Raw genomic sequence first — 15732 nt, forward strand, 5'->3', positions numbered from 1 at the left:
AATAATAATTAAAATTATATAAATAAAACAATTATATCGCTAAACAAAATAATTATTTTTCGCCCAGAGAATCGGAATCGCGATGAAAAGGGGAAATACTGCTAGCATTCTTGCCACCATTCCACGAGTCACGATTTGCACAGTATCTATTTTTAATTTTTATTCGTATTTATTTGAGGCTTTAATGTAAATAAAGGTTATATATTTTTTATTATACTGGACATACAAAAAAAGCAGTATACAAACGAATTAAGAACCTTTTTTATGTCGGTTGAATAACGTTTCATATTTTTCAGTTTCAGTTAAGATTCATCGAATAAAAGATGTTAATTCAATACAAATTCACACTTCGAAACCGTTACGAAACGGTATTTTATTTGAAATGCGTCATGCGAGCCATTGAAATTCATATTGTCAATTTGTTTCATTGTCAATTATTCGATGATGACGTAAAACGACTTTGATCTCGAATGAAATACTAGTCTCGTTTTTAGTTTGAAAATGTTATATATAATTTTACCAACAGTCAAAATTTACTGTTACTGAAAGATTTTTTTTGGACTTGATTATTTAAACTACCCCAACCGCTTTACTGAACTGAATAATCCATTTCATCTCTAAATTTTACACCGTTTTTTTATTCATTAATTTAGCAACGTATGCTGATTTTTTTAAATTAATATATATTAATTTTAGATTATTTTATGTCTGAAAATTTTACTTTATTCCTGTCAATAAGTAATTATTGATAATTAATATCAATTATTAGTAGCAAATGAAACATTTTTATAATTATCATTAGGATAATAGGATTGTTCGTTTGAAAAAGGATTAACAAATATATGTACGAGTGTTATGAAGTTTAGTGATGTTAACGTAACAGCCTGTGAATGTCCCACTGCTGTGCTAAGGCCTCCTCTTCCTTTTTGAGGAGGAGGTTTGGAGCTTATTCTACCACGCTGCTCCAATGCGGGTTCGGGGAATACACATGTGGTAGAATTTCAATGAAATTAGACACATGCAGGTTTCCTCACGATGTATTCCTTCATCGTCAAGCACGAGATGAATTATAATTACAAATTAAACACATGAAAATTTAGTGGTGCTTGCTCGGGTTTGAACCCACGATCGTCGGTTAAAATTCACGCGTTCTTACCATCTCGGCTTTTTAAAAGTATATACTCACACAGAGTGAGACAAACTTAGTTAAAGTTTAAGATAACTGGCTCACCACTGGACGGAGGACGATGACTCCTTAGTGATGGGGTGATGGTTTAATTTCGTCATTGACACAAAGATTGAAGATCGATATAAGATTATTAGATATAGAATTAGATATAGAAGAAGATTGCATATATATATATATATCTCGCATTCTTGGGTATAAACTTATACACGTATTATAAGCATAAGTTATAAAATTAATATCCAGCTTTAGTTATTCAATGCATGGGTTTAGTAAATAAAGCGTTATTTTTAGATCTAATTAACATTTTTTGTTATGTTTGTATACGTTCTCTTCTTCTTTATTCTTGCTGCGCTAATCTATAACAAAATTGGTCACCGTGACCGAAATCTTTTGGGAAACGCTCATTATTACTGTCACCTTCCTCATAAAATAATTAATATATTACCCTTATAAAAATATTCTTTGTTTATTATGTTCGATATAGGTGTTGTCTGATACAATGCAGAATGCTTTCGTCCTGTTAAATGCGATTTTACAAACAAAATTATCCCACTGTACACAACATTCAAGCAACTTGACTTCTACGTCTGCTTTTCTACGTACGTCATTTCATGACAATTAACGTGTCAAATTAGCAATAAATTAAGAATTCATTAACCTGATTTAGCCATTTCTGTTTAAACTAATCTAATATATAGTATAGGTGTAAATGTATATAATTGATACACGCATTTAGAACTTTCTCAGTGACGCATTTCTAAAATAAGCTACGCCCTTAAATAATATATTATCAAAGGGCATTTCGTAGGGTTACGTTCAAGCAATAATAGTTGTTACTCATTTGTGATAAGAAGTATTATTATTAGCAATTGAAAACAATTAGTACGAGCTAATCTAATAATATTCGCACCTTTAGCGCTCGTGTATGAAATTACAAAACGTCAACCTGGGAATGTAATTGGGCCACTATACAGTAATTACTGCTAGAATGAATCTCGGCTTTGCTATCGAAACTTGATAAAATTTCTTCACTTTTTCAGATTGTATCGAGATTATTAATTTTGCTTCCTTGGTTATTTTTTCTTGTTATCATAACAAATATTACACACTATATTCAAGTTTGTATAGCACACGTGTTCTTTATTGATATCTCTATATAAATTATCTATATATATATATATATATATATATATATATATATATATATATATATATATATAAGCGAAACACCATTCATCACGGGATATCCTAAACTATCCGCCAGATTGACTTGAAATTTGTCACAGTTACTCCTTCCCCGATGTAGACGCTTATTAAAAACGAATTTTACGCAAATGCTATCCAAAATAAATTTTTCTTCTTATTTACCCGTGCGAAGCCGGGACGATTAGCTATTTATACATTATATTTTCAATTCAACTTGAGGGTTGATTGAAAGAGAATGGCATTTCTTTGCATTAAATTTGAATAATTTATGTAAATTAAAAAACCTGAAACTGTTACATCTCAAGGGTCATTTTATTTTCATTTGAAAATTTGTAATTTAATACCTATTCTGGGTATAAAATCCCTTGTTGTTAACCGAGCTTAATAATTCTTAATATTTTTAAAAGACTTAATAAGCTAAGAGTCATATAAATTTAAAGAAAAAATTCACCCGTAAGGGTGTTGAAACATAGACAATGCTATGTGTGTATATTGATCGATATTTTCGCCGATTGTAAATTGATTATAAGAAATTTATTTTAAACGATTATACTCTAGTATTACGCTGAAGTACAAGAGGACTGGTCATGTCTCCAGGCGCATTAATGGCCGATGGAGCCGACACGTGTTAGAGTGGAGACCAAGCTTAGGCAAACGTAGTGAAGATCGCCCAGTGGCAATGTGGACCGACGATTTAAAAAAGGTGGCAGTTACGGGATTGATGCGGACTGCCCATGATCGGGATGGTTGGCGTTCTATAGGGGAGGCTTTCGTCCAGCAGTGGGCGGCAAATGTGATAACATACTTTAGTATTCCTTTAATAATATTGGTACTCATGTAAATCAAAAACCCAAATTCACACAAAGCAAGGCAAATATGCTTAGATATTAACACAGCTACAAAAGTAACTTATTATATATGTATAAATATTTAAATAAAGTATTTTTAAGTTAGTTCGAGTATTTACTCGAACTTAAAAATACTTTATTTTTTTAAAAATTCCAGCATAAATATGCTGGAATTTTTTTGATGAACAATTAAAAAAAAATTATAATTAACTAAAACAATAATTAGTAATCTTTAAATATAATTTTAATTAGTTCTTTACATTTTCATAATTACATTGACGCAAAGGTACGTTAGCGATAAAAAATATCAAGATATAACTTAAATTAAGCACGCTAAACTTCTCTTTAAATATTTTTAAAATATTACAACTTTTTGTTTAGTTATAAAATATAAAAGATTATATTTTATTCAAAATTTGCATTTAAATTAGCAATTAATAACACAACATAAAAATATTTGAAACGACGTCGTCGTCAATTTATTTCTGTCATAGTAACATTGTACTAAATTATGTGGGAAAAAATGTAAGACCAAAACCTAATAGCTACCAATCCCGCATGGATTGCGTTACGGATTACATCCGTTTCCTTTTTAATATAATCCTGATCCTATTTCAAACCCGGGTCGAATCAATAAAAAGCTATTGGGTTTTCCTGTTGAGATATTCGCAGTAATAGTTTGAATTTGTTCAACCAGCATTTTTTTTTGTGAAATAGGAAGGTGGATGGGTAAATGATGCCACCAGCGCCCAAAGACATTAGCTCTGTAAAAACAACTAACCATTCCTTATATTGCCAATTCAACACCAACCTTTTGAAATAAGATGCATATAGTTACATTGGCTCAGTCACCCTCAAACTGAATCACAACAATAAATAATCCGGTTTGGCGGATGAATATTTATGAGTTCGTGGTGCCGGATAGACGGGCTTCTAACCTACCACCAAGTAAAATAAAAATTAATTTAGAATTGAATATAAAACATTAGTAAATGATCTTTTCGGCAACCGAATTTAATAATTAGTTGGTGAATTTTTTTCCATCCTCCTGTTCCAGCGAGGGACAGTTCCGATGCACGGGAGTGTAAACATTGCCAATTTCCAGACTTCGAACTGCTACTGTAAACTTATTAGGTTTATATATAATATTACTGTGCTACTTATTATTGATTAACTTTTTTAATGACCCAACTTGTTGTTTTGAAGCCACAATCTCAGGCTCTTGTGCGTAGAACAAACTTTTCAATACGAGTCCAGATATCATGGAATTAAACTATAGTGTTTTTGTAGTAGGTAAATAAATAATCGGACGTTATCTGTGACCTACTGATCCAATAACAGTTAAATTTATGTTAAAAATCTTATTTGCTTCGGTGTGTCCTAGATAGAAGTAACCCTTAGGTGAGTTTCATTACGACTAGGTCGCAGCCTAGTTGCAAATGAAAATTCAATTCTGAAAACTAGCTCCACGGGTCAGGTAACATTTACTGCGGTAATAATACAACGGTTACCAGGGGATGGGGTCAACAAAATACCTCTAATGAATAAATAATTTTCTTAATGTACTCTGACCCGGCTTATGTTTATACATTTTTTTCTTTATATCGAACATCGAAAATGAGCCTTACATATAAACGTTACTTAGGGAATGTTTAGTTATACTGATTTCACTCTTTCTGTCATTACTGATATGTCATTCGAAGGAAGAAGACAGCATTCTTTCATTATATATTCTTTATTATATATTTAAACCCAAAGTTTAAACTCGCAAATCGTTTAGATGTTATGGATTTTAGATGTGATAAAGATTTACTTTCGGTAACAGCCTGTGAATGTCCTACTGCTGGGCTGAAGGTCTCCTCTCCCTTTTTGAGGAGAAGGTTTGAAGCTTATTCCACCACGCTGCTCCAGTGCGGGTTGGTGGAATACACATGTGGCAGAATTTCAGTGAAAATAGACACATGAAGGTTTCCTCACGAAGTTTTCCTTCACCGTAAAGCACGAGATGAATTATAATTACAAATTAAGCATATGAAAATTCAGCGGTGCTTACCCGGGTTTGAACCCACGATCATCGGTTAAGATTCACGCGTTCTTACCACTAGGCCATCTCGGCTTTACTTTAACATTTATTAAAATTATAAACATGAAAGTTTGTTTGTTGCTCAATATCTCTAATACGACTTGATACATCAAATGAATAGATTATGTAATGAAATTTATAAAATATAGACCAAACTATAATAATACTTAAATAATTATAAGAAAATATCAAGGTCTTATAATGATAAATAATCAATAAGATTAAAAAAAAATTAAATTCCTAAATATTTTTAAGCTTAAATTATATTATGATAATTTATAATTTATAACGTTTGTGATCATGACCGGGATAGTCATTGGCACTATTCTAATGTTATGTTAGCTATATCTTACAGTGAATACTGTCAGCTATGGGAACCAAAATGTCAGTCGTGACTGTATTTGACCCACTTTTATGCTAAAAGATGTTTGATTTATTGTAAAAATAATCTATGTGTACTAGTGGTAAAGCTTTGTGCAAGCTCGTTTGGGTAGGCACCACCCACTCATCAGATATTCTACCGCAAAACAGCAGTACTTGGTATTGTTGTGTTCTAGTTTGAAGGGTGAGTGAGCCAGTGTAATTACAGGCACAATGGACATAACATCTTAGTTCTTAAGGTTGGTGGCGCATTGATGATGTAAGCGATGATTAACATTTCTTACAATGGCAATGTCTATGGGCGTTGGTGACCACTTACCATCAGGTGGCCCATATGCTCGTCCGCCTTCCTATTCTATATAAAAAAATGTAAGGGTTAAAATTATTTCACGCTAGCATGCACAAGCGATCCCGTGACGCTCGTTAAGACGGAAAGGTTACCGCTGATTTTTAGTGGTCCTGACACCGGCGAGCCCAACATAACCCCTCCACACTGATCCCATGGGGGAAACGCGTAATGCGTTTTTCCAGCGTTAAGAAAAGCGTTATAATTATAATCAATGTTGCACATCACTTTCTGTCATTCCCAATCTCGTGCGGCGAGGATCAAGTTTGTGCTTATAGCTCACCAGAAATTAATAAACAAGTTGGCAACTCTGATATGTACTAAACAAGCATCTATTTAATAAACTGCTTTATTTATATACTTAAAATAAAATGTTTCTCTATCGTAGCGAATTTATCTATTTATGACATTTATATAAATTATAAATGGAATTCTCTACCAGCTCACGTGTTCCCCTCCTCTTACAACCCGGGTTCCTTCAAACGAGGCGTGAAGAGGCATCTTGCGGGCCGGCAAGGCGAAGGCGGCTAGTGCAGAACATTCTTCCCGACTGTACTGGCCGTCGTCGCGTTTGGACTCTACTACCACTTACCATCAGGTGGAGTAGAGTCATTTGCCTTCCCGGAAAATATAAAAATAAATAAATACGAAACTGCCTGTTTGTCTGTCTGTCTTACTTCATTAAAATTATATTTTTCAATGCATCGTGATGGAATTTTAAATAAAGGTAGCCAGAGACCTGAATACGTCTAATAATCGCCGTAGTGGACACTCACGATTCATAAAAAACATTTTCGGATCCTGGTTGATAATTGCTATGCGGTTATTTAAATAAGTCCAAAGCCATTCCAAAAATGCCAAACATATTATCAAAGACGAGACCTTTTATATATCTAAGCGAACCAAACGTTAGCGTTATTCAGGATTATATTTTTCCATACAAAAAACATAACGGTTTTACACTAAGGTATTTAAATAACGGGATTAACTTTATATGCATTAAATTTTGGACACGGATGATCTCGGAGGTAGTTCTAATTATGTTAAATTTCGTAGGTATACTGCACGTGAGCACGCATACAGTGCTACAAAATTAATTTAGTAATAACATTTGAGAGTGCCCCAACGTCAACATAGTTTGGAAACAAACGAAATATCACGTTCCGGCACTCGCCCTTGAACTTGACTATGTTATTTTTATGTAACAGCATGCAAATAGCCTTATGTAAAAATAATGTCTCGCTCGGCTTTGGTTTTATATAAAATAATTTTGGTACTTTTGTGTTACATAGCATTCAGGACTTACACTTAAAATTATAATAACCGAAAATTCAGTCTGCAAAGCTGTTGAACTTGATTTAATATAGAGCTTTAGATGGTAACAATGTTCTATTTAAGATTACACACTATATCTGTTTGAGATTAATTGGCAGTATTTGACCGATTTCCGAAGAGGTTGCCACATTTTTGTAACCAAACGTGCGGGTTTAATCACGATGTTTGCACTGCCGAGCAAAAATATGAATAAATATTAAACAAAGTAAAATACGGTGCTTGCCCGTTGAACCCGCATCCTACAGATAAGATTCACGTTTTCTAGCTACTAGACCATCTCGGCTCTCATCATTAACTATTTATTTAATTGTCTGTATATAAGCTGGTCTAAATGGCAAAAGGTAAATATTATTTCTGTAGAAATTACTATTTTAAAGTATATATTCGACTTTAGCATAGGTCAGTTGAATTATTTATAACTCCTAAGCTTGAAAATTTTGAACGAAATGTAAATATTGGTTGATAGGCATAAAAACCAATGTTACAATATATATTGTATTCATTGTAGGATTGTTTTTCAAAAGAATCACACAACTTTCGTATCAGCTAAGTTGAATGTAAAATCGTTAGTCTTGCGACTGAAATTTTTCCGGTCCTATTAGATTTGCAGTTTCATCGGATTATGAAAGTGCGCGCACACAAGTATGTCTTGAGAATAACCACCGTGGCCTGGATTGGTCAGAAAATATCACCATCAGCAAAAAATAATTTAAATATTTTTATTTGCAGAGGCTCTCAAATTAATCTTTGCAACGGTGGCGCTGGAGCTGCCATGACTGGCTTGGTACCGAAAATACCTAACGGCTATGGAGACCAGAAGAAACCAATGGCTTCCCTCACTCATTTACCGAAACGTCCGCCAGTAGACATCGAGTTTTCAGATTTATCATATTCCGTCAGCGAGGGCAGAAAGAGAGGGTATAAAGCCTTACTGAAGTGCATTAATGGAACTTTCCGCTCGAGCGAGTTGACGGCCATCATGGGGCCATCTGGTGCTGGCAAGAGTACCCTCATGAATATATTAGCTGGATACAAGTAAGTGGCAGTGAACATTTAAATTCATAAGCTGTCCATAACATAGCAGTTGGTATTTATAAATCTATCTATAGAAGCGTTATATCATCTGTGGTATGGTATGTTAAAAATGTCAAATATTCTGCGATTAAAAGTTATTTAATGGGATTTAATTGAGATGAGCCAGTCTAATTAAGGACAGTACCCAGTTCCCATTTTAAAGTACTGACACACAGCAATAGGTATTATATTATGCGTGTTGTTCATATATATTCGTTATATTTTTGCCCCCTTGGGTGTGCTAGAAGAAATCTTCTTAAGGAATAGAATGCCGTTTATACTTAATTGTTTTTTGACATCAGTTTTTATATTTATGGTACGTATAATAAAGTGTCAAATAAAAAGGGACGTAATATTTTGGATGCTGTGGTTGTTGGCGCGTTTATTGTGTGATAACTGGTCAGTGAGCTGTAGAGATTTCCCATCATGAAGCTAATCCGTTCGCCTTCTCTTTCACCAAGCTGTTCCAATGCGGATTTTGCCTTCTTAAAATAACACTAAAATGACATAAACATTTATTGATCATGGAATATCTAAAACAATCGATTATTACGAGGGAACAATATTTCGATATACCTTTTTAATAAATTTAGGTTTGTAGAACAAATATGTTAAATATTAAAAATAATAACAATTAGCATTCAACGAATGGTACGAATTCTTTCGATGTTATTTAATATAACTATTCAAGAGTATTTTTTTACTTTGAATTAACGGTAAATTATTTCCAGCGTTATAAAACAATTTTAATTATATCACGCAAGAAATTATAACAACTTATAGTTTATATTGCTTAAAGGAAAATGTAGGTAATTATTGAATTTATAAAATAAATATATAAAGCCATTATGTCAGCCTCAAAAATTATACTATTTTGTTAAGGAGAAAAAAGAGAGTTTAATCTTCCACAGTTTTCTACTGATTCGTTACCAGGTGCCTCAGCAACAAATCAAGAGTTCTTCACCTATCTAATAAATCATCAATCAGTCATAGAAATGTTCTAACATAATAGTATAAAGTAAAATATAACTTATCTCATCTTGTTAAAAGTGAAGTAATGGCCCATAAACGGCGCATTGTTGGGCAAAGGCCTACTCTCTTCTTAAGGTGAAGGGTTGGTGCTAATTCGGTGTGGGTTGCTGAATACATGCGTTGTTCAAACTTACGATCTTCGGGTAAAATCCATCAAATCGTGTCCATTTGGACCATATCATTTACTCTTAAATGCACCGCAATTCAATAAAAAATGTCTATAATCGAAGCATGCCCACAGATGTTTAACCACGAACTATATTGGAATGTATAACATTTGGACTGATGCCAATCTGAAATATATTTTAATGAGGTATATTCAAATAAAGGTTACAACAGTTCGTAAACGCAAACCTTGTCGATTACGTATTGAAACAGAAATGAAATGGTCGGGTATTTAGTAACAATTTATATAATAACCTTTCCACACGAAAGGTCTTATTTTTAGAGGTTAAATTTCTTTTTGAAGGTTTTATACAAATAGATCTGATTAAAAGCCTATAAGCTCATCCAATATTAAATAAGTATTTAAAATAAAATGAAAAGTGAATGTGAGTCATATGACCCAGTAGATCAGTCCTACAATTAAGAAAAATTGCAAATACTTTTTGCAATATCTAACTGGAACACGAAATGGATTTTTCTTTGAATTTTGTAACATCCCATCAAAAATCCCATAAAAATATATAACTAAATTACTTTTTGTACAAAATAAAATAAAAAACTGAATTTATGAATTTTGAATAAAGTACATAATTATCCAACAGCTGGTATCTTCTCTTGTTACCAATTTAGATGAAATCGGAGCTTCAATAACGGTTGCGTAAAGTTAGTTTACGCCTATTAAAATCTAACAATGAAAAAAAAATTAAAAACGAAATAAATTAACTTTAAATATTTATTTCAGAACATCAAACGTCAGTGGATCAATACTTATAAATGGCAAAGAGAGGAATCTCAGACGGTTTCGTAAATTGTCTTGTTACATCATGCAAGACGATTGTCTCCTACCACATCTCACCGTGAAGGAAGCTATGAACGTCTCGGCAAACTTGAAACTTGGTAAAGATATGACTGTTAACGCGAAGAAAATAGTCATCAACGAAATATTAGAAATGCTGAGTCTCGTAGAAGCTGGTGATACGCGAACGATAAACCTATCAGGAGGGCAGAAGAAACGATTGTCCATAGCTTTAGAGTTGGTGAACAACCCGCCGGTCATGTTTTTCGATGAGCCCACATCTGGGTTGGACAGTTCATCATGTTTTCAATGTATATCTCTGTTAAAATCTCTTGCAAGAGGTGGAAGAACGATCATATGTACCATCCATCAACCGTCCGCGAGGCTCTTCGAAATGTTTGACTTTTTATACACGTTGGCTGAGGGCCAATGTATATATCAAGGTTCAGTGACTAGCTTAGTACCGTTCTTATCATCTATGGGATTACATTGTCCAAGTTACCACAATCCTGCTGACTATGGTGAGCATTTTGCATTTGTATTATTGTTAAGTCGACATTTGATCTATGGGAGAAAAGGGTTTCCTGAACACTTAGGAGATTATGCAATTCGATCCTTAAGCTGATTAGTGGATTAAATTTTCAACGTAAAATAAGTTAAATGACACTTATTATGCCTTTGAAGGTTTTATTGTAAAGAAACAGGGCTATTCTTATTACCTTCATTTTATTATGCTTGAATAATACGAAGTAATTTACACGTTATTAATTATGTTGCAAAAATAAACTAAAAAAAAATTCATTTTTAATTTATTGGTTACATATTTTTACCAAACATTTACATATTGAAATTGATTGATGTTCAAAATGCTATTCGTATGAAATTAATATATCCAGAATTTGGCTGACATTAGTCAAAGCTATTTGGTTAGTAAGCGATGTTTCCTGATGAAGTTTCTTCTCGTGTGTTTAGTGATGGAAGTAGCGACGGGCGAGCACGGCGACTGGGTGCACAAGCTGGTGATGGCTGTGAATAAGGGCAACTGTGGCAGGGGACAGTCCTCGACGTCTTCGTCCTCGTCCTCTGTGCCTCAGAACTGCAATTATAACAATCAAAGCAAGAACAATATTAAGAAGGAAGCACTAGAAATAGTTATTGGTAAGGAATTTACATTTATTATACCAAGCTGTAACATTTAATTAATCGAACGAAAAACTAGGAAATATCTAATAAATAAACTTGATTTTCATGAAATATAAATAAAAAATAAGAATATACAAATATTATTATACTAATCGAATAAGAGTTTCTTTTCGGTTCTTCTCGGTAATATTTACACTTGTAATTTGTATACATATATGGCCAAAATTTTCATTGGATATTAATTTCAATAAATTATTTTTTTAATACTTTCAGATAAACCAACTTGCACTGTGATAGATATGTCGGAACCGACCCTCAACACTGAGAAACAGAATGCTCTACCGAATTCAACGAATTTAGCGCCCGTTACTTGTACTACTTCTCTCCTCGACTCTAGCGAGAGTTTCACAAAGAAGCCACAAAATACTGGCTTCCCAACATCAGGATGGAAGCAATTTTGGATCTTATTGAAAAGGACTTTCCGAAGTATTTTACGTGATCAAATGTTAACGCATTTAAGGCTATGTTCGCATACGGTTGTTGGCTTGTTGATTGGATTCCTGTACTACGATATTGGTCAAGATGCCGCTAAAGTTATGAGCAACGCTGGATGTATATTCTTCACTGTGATGTTCACTATGTTCACGGCTATGATGCCTACAATTCTTACATGTAAGTATGAAATTAAATTTAAAAAAAATGTTATAAATTTGTTTTTCCAAATTATTTAACCTACTTAACTTATAAAGCTACTCCAAAAAAACCTCCTAAACTAATTTATAATTATCAAATAGTTTACGCCATTACCAAACCAAATTAATTCTAAATGAAATGATTATTAATTTTTGATTTATAAAAGTGGTTTAATAATGATCATTTGAGTTTTTTTTCAACAATACAATATTGTTGTTGTAATTGTGAATAAAATGATAACACTTATGCATATAACATGAAAATGTCTTTTTAAGTTTTAATATATCTGTTTTGTTTCAGTCCCAACCGAGATGAGTGTGTTTGTGAGAGAGCATTTAAATTATTGGTACTCATTGAAAGCGTTCTATTTTGCGAAGACAATGGCGGATCTACCGTTTCAGGTACTTTCTATTTACTTTACTATTCCGCCCGGGGCAAAGCTCGCGTGTAAGGAGCTTTCGTAGGTATCTACCACCTTTTGTAGGTGTTAGGTAGATAATGTGATAAGTCAGGGTGTAAGCTATCATTTCAAATTTCAATTAAATCCGTCTATCCGTTTTTGTTTGATTGAGTAACAAACATTCATTAAATAAAAAAAGAGATAATATAGGGCGATAGACCAAAAGATCGCTGCATAAATCTCGGCAAATTAATCTAAGTTTCTGAGGTATCTTGCTTAGCGGTGGAGCTAACCGTCAACAGATTAATTTCCGATTAATTTGTTAACCAGAAGAGGAAATGGCATTGTCCTTCTGTGTCAACATTAACGCGTCATTGCTTACGTTTTCCAATATATTTACCGGTGTCAGACTGGTACCACTCATTAGTCATTCTACCACCAAACAGCAATAGCTGTATTTTCAAGGCTGGTGACGAATTGACGGTGTTTAGAATAGATAATCATTTTTATAATGCCAATGTCTATGACTGGAAGTGTCTTTTTGATGTGGCTTATTTATTCGTCTTGATTTTAATATATATATATGGCATTGCCTTGTCTGACTGATTATCTACTTAGAGCTTAATGCATAGGACAATATATGAGTCAAGATTTAGAAGACACTTTCAATTCGTAATCAATCGCACTAAGAGGGTTTTTCAGCACCCATAGAGCAATAGATAGACATTTTTGGAAAACATTATTTTTGTTTTTATTTTTCTCAAGCGATTTTTAATGAAAAGTGAAAATCGTATGATATTTGTAGACAACTACTAGTAGATTTATACTTAAAGATTATTTATATATTTTTGGATATTTTAAAGAAATGACGAAAAGAATGAGATGTACATGAGGCGGATCGATCGATTAATTATATTTTGAACTCAATTAGAAAAACCTACATTTCTTTCACAGATTGTCTTCAGCGGGGTTTACGTGATAATAGTGTACTTCATGACGGGCCAGCCGATGCAGACGGATCGGGTGTTGATGTTTACGACCATTAATATCCTGACGGCGCTGGTGGCGCAGTCACTGGGGCTGCTCATCGGCGCCGCCATGAAGATAGAGACGGGCGTGTATCTGGGGCCCGTCACCACCATCCCCGTCGTGCTGTTCTCCGGCTTCTTCGTAAACTTCAACGCCATCCCCAGCTATCTGCAGTGGCTGACGTACCTCAGCTACGTGCGCTATGGCTTCGAGGGTGCCATGCTGTCGGTGTACGGCTTCGGCAGAGAGAAGCTCCACTGCTCGGAGGCCTACTGCCACTTCCGGACCCCGAGCCTGTTCCTCAAGGAGATGACGATGGACCACTCAAACTTCTGGGTGGACGTCGGCGCGTTGAGCGCGTTCTTTGTATTCATCCGAGTGATCTCCTATCTAGTTCTAAGGTTCAAATTGAAGATGATGCAGTAGGGTGGCACAAATCGCGCTTATATTTGTCGGTGATATGAATTTTTCCATTTACCACGGTTAGCGACGGCCCGACGTATTCTGTTTGGTTTACCGAAGTTTGGAGATTGTCTCGAAGTATTAGGATCTATTAGCTTCGTCGATTGTTGAAATTTTACGCGCCGGCGCAAATGTCTAGTTGTTAAAGTAGATTTAATATAGTTTTCGAATTATATAGCTTTATAGGACGCGGTTCGACTCAGTCGATTTTAGTGTTTGTACGTAAATTTAGGTTAAGATTTTTCTAGATCGGGCCCATGACTTAATTTTAAGTTACTTAATGATATTACATTGATTTAATTTGTATTTATGACATCACAATGTAGGCTTTTCTACTCGTATCCGTACGCTTGTGATAATTCGATGATGTGTCACTTGCTTATCTGTCAAAATTGCGTTTGGTTGCTGGTGGTCACGTGACGTTGGATATTGATTTTGTGTGATGATATAATATAGGTTAATATAATATATAATAAAAACGATTTCGGTAAAATCGACAACGTCCAGTTGAATTTATTTATTTTTCTATTTTATATATATTTAATAATTAAAAATATTTTATTTTATAAAAAGAATTGTGAATGATGGTTATAATTACTTGATTATTAAAAATGATTGTAAGATTTGCTTATAGAAGTTTCTAGATTTCAATAGATTAGGCTGGGTTAGTTTGAGGGCTGCGATTGCTATTACTATTAAGCATAATACAATTCGTGATGATTGATGATCTCAAAGTGGTGAAGAAGATTATTAAGTATGCCTTCATACTTATTTATCGTTTTATTATATTTTCGGGTGTGATAATTGATTTCGAGTTGTATATTTTTAAGTAATTTTGACAGAAAGCAATGTGTTGGCGGGCGTACATATCTACTCAATTTACATTCTAGTTTTTAATTAGAAATTTTAAAATACCTTTCATTATGCTAAAGTTTTTGGTAATTATTCTCTATGTCAATCTTAATTACCAGTATTTAAAAATAATAATAAACGACTGTGATTTTTATATAAAGATTGTTTTATTTTAACTTTAGTTAATTGTTTAATAATTTCAATATCAATACATCATATTTTATTTATAGAGAACGAATTTTTAGGGCAATATTACGATGTAAATACATAGATTTTAAAACTTACCGAGCTGTTAAATTATATGTATATCGCTGTTTGACGGTAGGAGTTAAGATAAATAAACAATGTTGAACTTGAAATGACGTCAGACGTGAGATCGTTTTTAATATATAACATACCCTATAATAATAATTTTGATTTCGTTAAAGCATGGCACTTTGAATGTTGGAGAAGTGGCTATTAAAACTTTGGAAATAAAATTAAAGTGGACATAAGTGAGCCGAGATGGCCCAGTGGTAAGAACGCGTGAATCTTAACCGATGATCGTGGGTTCAAACCCGGGCAAGCACCACTGAATTTTCATGTGCTTAATTTGTGATATAATCACAAATTTCATTCATCTCGTGCTTTACGGTGAAGGAAAACATCGTGAGGAAACCTGCATGTGTCTAATTTCACTGAAATTCTGCCACGTGTAT

The 15732-nt window shown here is 33.6% G+C and overlaps 1 protein-coding gene across 1 annotated transcript in view; it reads left to right on the forward strand.

Moving 5' to 3' along the window:
* The window catches only part of LOC126771244 (ATP-binding cassette sub-family G member 4), a 43252-nt gene extending 28058 nt beyond the window's left edge, over window positions 1-15194 (forward strand). The window contains exons 4-9 of the mRNA XM_050491023.1: window positions 8118-8423; window positions 10402-10976; window positions 11428-11613; window positions 11872-12270; window positions 12592-12692; window positions 13646-15194. Of these exons, the coding sequence (XP_050346980.1) occupies window positions 8118-8423; window positions 10402-10976; window positions 11428-11613; window positions 11872-12270; window positions 12592-12692; window positions 13646-14146 (2068 nt within the window). The 3' untranslated portion in view covers window positions 14147-15194. The remainder of the gene's footprint in view (window positions 1-8117; window positions 8424-10401; window positions 10977-11427; window positions 11614-11871; window positions 12271-12591; window positions 12693-13645) is intronic.
* Window positions 15195-15732: the final 538 nt, after the last annotated feature.

This window comes from Nymphalis io, chromosome 10 (assembly GCF_905147045.1).
Source record: "Nymphalis io chromosome 10, ilAglIoxx1.1, whole genome shotgun sequence".
Lineage (NCBI taxonomy): Eukaryota > Metazoa > Arthropoda > Insecta > Lepidoptera > Nymphalidae > Nymphalis > Nymphalis io.